General features: G+C 44.9%; 1 protein-coding gene across 1 annotated transcript in view; it reads left to right on the top strand.

Annotated features, from left to right (window-relative positions):
- LOC106812400 (fibulin-1-like) overlaps positions 1-5,184 on the top strand; it is a 16,735-nt gene that overhangs the window by 6,001 nt on the left and 5,550 nt on the right. The window contains exons 2-4 of the mRNA XM_014816270.1: positions 1,953-2,093; positions 2,620-2,808; positions 3,440-3,580. Coding sequence (XP_014671756.1) covers positions 1,953-2,093; positions 2,620-2,808; positions 3,440-3,580 — 471 coding nt within the window. The remainder of the gene's footprint in view (positions 1-1,952; positions 2,094-2,619; positions 2,809-3,439; positions 3,581-5,184) is intronic.

The following is a 5,184-nucleotide window of genomic DNA, read 5'->3' as shown; positions in this document are numbered from 1 at the left end:
TATATCTTGTAAAATTTTATAATCTTTTTATATATTATAACATTTTATAATCTTTTATAATCTTAGTCCTCGAACCCTAAGAATAACCCTACTACTCTACTTCTGGTCCTAACCACAACCGTAACTTATCTCCAGCTTTAACCGTAAGCCTAACCCCAACACCAACCCTAATGGGTTAACCGATGGTTCTTTTAACTCTCATGCGTTAAAAATGGCTTCCTACGTTTATTATTGTGTAAAAAAATTGCGTGTTCAAAAAGGTGGCAGCTGTGTGAACAAGTTCTTTCATAGTGTTCGTCGCTCTATACATAAATAGACTCCTGATAGATATCCACACGCATCGCATTAGAAAGTGAATTTTTGTCTCTCTGATTATCATGGGCATCATTTCATATTATTCATTCTCTTATATTTATTGACATTGGATTATCTCATATGGTAGACGTCATACTACGCATCAGCATATCTACTATAGCAACATCTGGGATTTTGCGCAGAATCTGACGAATGTGTAGAGGCGGCCCACCGCTGTGAGGAGAACTCCGTCTGCGCAGAACACAATCGGGGCGGCTTACAGATGCGTGCCCGTGAGGCTTGGCGCCTGACGACAACACAGAGAGGTTACCGTGGCAACGCAGCCCGATGGCGGCTGCCCTAGTGGCTTCTCGTACAATCCCAACGTATAGCGAGATGTGGAAGTATAGGAAGGTACAGAAGCCGGTATATAATATATAATACTATCTCTATCTTTTCTCTACGAAGGACGCGAGAATATACAACGTAATAGAGGAGAAAAAGATTATGTATGCTCGCAGGACACTATATATATATATAGTTATTTATATTTTTTATTTATTTATCAAAGTTATTCAAGAATTAAAAATTAATGACAAAGCGGCCTTAACCGACATATTAACAATATTGTTTAGCGAAATTTAATGTTAAAGAAATCAGTGAAAACTCACAAGTCAATAACCGAGTGCTCGATCATTACATGACTTCAATTTTGCTCTAATTTGGCGGTGATTGGTTTAGCACAAGACGTGGTGACAGATGCAATTTGTATGTGTAAATATTCAATTACTGCCCGACGTAAGATTTTCTCAATCTCTTTCACTTCTCGGCTGCGCAGACGATAAACGAGTGCATGAGTTATAAGCGTCTGCCTCAGCACGGCACAAGCGCTGCCTCAACACGGCCCGGATCGTACATGGTGCGTTCTGCGAGCTGAGCGTTTCACTACGAATTACGTTTCAACGATGAATGCGAAGGCATGTATGGCCAGGGCATTCGTAGCAGCATTTTTAATAAAGCCTCGCTAGAGGGCTGCATACTGGAGTTGAGCTGCGTAAGGTCGTGTAGAGGTTTGGCTAGGTGTACGTGCGGAGGCTGGCCAGAGCCGGGAAAGCTAGATGTAGAAGATAGAAGGCTGCCGTTGACTAGATAGTAGGGCCTAATAATTAAGCTTCGTAAAGGAGCTAGTTAGTGGGTAGGACGGACTGAATAGAAAAAACTGGTTTCAGAGCGTATGATAGAGTTCTGTATGCCGACATTGGCCAGATATAAACACTAATAAATCGCACATCAGGCATATAAATAGCGATATGTGTCCTGTCTGTTCGTATCATGCCCAGTTTGTATGTTTCATTTTTGCGTAAAGTTGATTCACGTAATGTCTGCTATTGTGTGTTGCCGGGCGCTCGTCGTGCGTTCGTGTATGTGTGTGGGTGTGTGTGTGTGTTGCGTGTGTGGTGTGTGTGATGTGTTCAGTAATGTGTGTGTTGTTGATGTGTGGTGTAATGTGTGTGCTACGGCGTTCCACTGCGTGCCTGCGGTTGCGTGCGTGTATGTGTGTCTCGCGCGTCGCCGTGCGTGCGTGCGCTGTGTGTGTGTTGCGTGCGTGCGTGTGTGTGTGTGTGATTTATCCACTCAGAGCCTACGTGATGTTGCAGACATCAACGAGTGTGCGTTGGGCATCTCGTCATGTCCGATCAGTCAGCGATGCGACAACTCTATAGGCTCGTACATCTGCACGCGGGAGGTCAACTGTGGCACGGGTTACACGTACAATTCCGACAATCAGCAGTGTACCGGTAAGCCTCCTCTCTCTCTCTCTGTCTCTCTCTCTCTCTCTCTCTCTCCGTCTCTCCAGCAGTATAGCGCATCAGTAGATGTATGCTCGTCTGCGATCAGTGTTAAAGCTTTGATTTGATGCTTCTTCGTTGATACGCACTGCACGTGATGAATAGTTATAGTTTTGTGAAAAGCTAATGAAGTGTCATCTGTACCCCGACCATAAATTTGTCGTTAATTGTTCACAATTTAGTAAAAACGACTTATCACTAGTCCAACACTATCCAACAGTATATTTCCCTAGGAAAGGGTGAATTTGCTCTCAGGCATCATTCCCTGGTCATCGGCCTTACGACGGTCATGTACAACATTTTAGCAACATTTGTGCAACATTCTAGCAACCTGTGTGCAGCGTTTCAGCAACCTGTGTGCAGCATTTCAGCAACCTGTGTGCAGCATTTCAGCAACCTGTGTGCAGCATTTTAGCAACATATGTGCAACAGTTGTGCAACATCGTCTACTAGCGGATGCGTGCGTTTATTGCAGATGATAACGAGTGTGAACTGGGCACCCACAACTGCGGCCCCGCGTACGACTGTCACAACCTGCAGGGCTCGTTCCGCTGCACCATCAAGACATGTCCGCCGGGAGAAACCATTAATCTGCAGACAGGGGTGTGCAGAGAAGTGCAGTGTGCACGAGGATTCCGCGCAGACATCCAGGGCAACTGCGTGGGTGAGTTCGTTAGTTAGCTACTCCCTAACCTGCAGGGCAGGACACCAGGCTGCAGCAATCCTCCGCTATCTCACTCCACGTCTGTCCCTCACCGCGACCTGTCTTCGCATCAAGAAACTCTCGTCTCTCCTAGGTCGTCCTCCTCAGTTCAGCGCCATGTTGTTTTTTGCGCTACCACGTTTCCGCTTTCCTGCTGGTGTCCATCTGAAGGCTAGAGCTACCTTGGCTATTCGCTCTTGGGCCATTCTCAGCAGCGAAGCCTCTGATTCGGCATATCCTGGGCTGAGTAGGTTACGTGAGTGTATATAACGCAGCAACGAGCAAACCTTGAGCAGACACAGCAAATCATGGCGAAAGAAACATTGGTTTCTTTGGTTATTGCGCATCGGGTAGATGAACAACCGAGCGACGTAGAGCGACGTTCTCATGGTATATTAGGACTATGCAGTTTTGTAATGTTAGTTCAGCGCTAGAAGTGAAGACCTTTATAGACAGATGGGCAATCTACATAACGAATAAAACACGTTTGACTCTATTTGAAGATATCTCGGGCTCGACGTTTATATCAATCAGGTAGCATTCAGAAGTTCAGCATTCAAACGTTTACGTTTCCATATGTTTATTCGCGCAGACGTCAACGAGTGTGAGACGCGGCCCGACACGTGCAGACGCAACCAGCGCTGCCACAACACGATCGGCTCGTACGAGTGCAAGAATCTGCTCAACTGCGGCACGGGATACGAGCTGAGCGAGGACGGCACACAGTGCATGGGTCAGCAGCTGAGACAGCTCGTAATGTGCATACGCACTACGCAGTATATATCCAGCTTTAACCGTAAGCCTAACCCCAACACCAACCCTAATGGTTAACCGATGGTTCTTTTAACTCTCATGTTAAAAATGGCTTCCTACGTTTATGATTGTGTAAAAAATTGCAGTGTTCAAAAAGGTGGCAGCTGTGTGAACAAGTTCTTTCATAGTGTTCGTCGCTCTATACATAAATAGACTCCTGATAGATATCCACACGCATCGCATTAGAAAGGAATTTTTGTCTCTCTGATTATCATGGGCATCATTTCATATTATTCATTCTCTTATATTTATTGACATTGGATTATCTCATATGGTAGACGTCATACTACGCATCAGCATATCTACTATAGCAACATCTGGGATTTTGCCGCAGATCTGGACGAATGTGTAGAGGCGGCTCACCGCTGTGAGGAGAACACCGTCTGCCAGAACACAATCGGCGGCTACAGATGCGTGCCCGTGAGGCTGCCGCCTGACGACAACACAGAGACGGTTACCGTGGCAACGCAGCCCGATGGCGGCTGCCCTAGTGGCTTCTCGTACAATCCCACCTATAGGAGATGTGAAGGTATAGGAATGGTAACAGAAGCCGGTATATAATATATAATACTATCTCTATCTTTTCTCTAGAAGGGAGCGAGAATATACACGTAATAGAGGAGAAAAGATTATTTGCATCGAGACACTATATATATATATATATATTTATTTATTTATTTATTTATCAAAGTTATTCAAGAAATTAAAACATATACAAGCGCTTAACCGACATATTACAATATTGTTACGAAATTTAATGTAAAGAAATCAGTGAAAACTCACAAGTCAATAACCGATGTCGATCATACAGACTTCAATTTTGTCTAATTTTGCGGTGATGTGGTTTAGCACAAGACGTGGTACAAATGATTTGATGTGTAAATATCTCAATTACTGCGAGGAGATTTTCTCTCATCTCTTCACGTTTCTCGGCTGCAGACATAAACGAGTGCATGAGTTTAAGCGTCTGCTCAGCACGGCACGAGCGCTGCCTCAACACGGCCGGATCGTACATGTGCGTCTGCGAGCGAGGTTTCACTACGAATACGTTCAACGATGAATGCGAAGGCATGTGTGGCAGGGCATTCGTAGCAGCATTTTTAATAAAGGCTCGTAGAGGGCTGATACTGGCAGTGAGCTGGTAAAGGTGTGGTAGAGGTTTGCTAGGTGTACGGTGGGAGGCTGGCAGAGGAAAGCTAGATTAGAGATAGAAGGCTGGTAGATAGATAGTAGGCTAATAATTAAGCTCGTAAAGGAGCTAGTAGTGGGTAGACGGACTGGAAGAAAAACGGTTCAGAGGTATGATAGATGTATGCCGACATGGCAGATATAACACTAATAAAATCGCAATCAGGATATAAATAGCGATATGTGTCCTGTCTGTCGTATGCATGCAGTTGTATGTTTCATTTTGGTAAAGTTGATTCACGTAATTCTGCTATGTGTGTGTGCGCGCGTGCGTGCGTTCGTGTATGCATGTGTGTGTCTGTGTGTGTGTGTGTGTGTGTGTGTGTGTGTGTGTGT

Source organism: Priapulus caudatus, unplaced genomic scaffold, assembly GCF_000485595.1.
Source record: "Priapulus caudatus unplaced genomic scaffold, Priapulus_caudatus-5.0.1 Scaffold644, whole genome shotgun sequence".
Lineage (NCBI taxonomy): Eukaryota > Metazoa > Priapulida > Priapulimorpha > Priapulimorphida > Priapulidae > Priapulus > Priapulus caudatus.
Note: the sequence above shows the minus strand (reverse complement) of the source record. Positions and strands in the feature narration are given on the sequence as shown.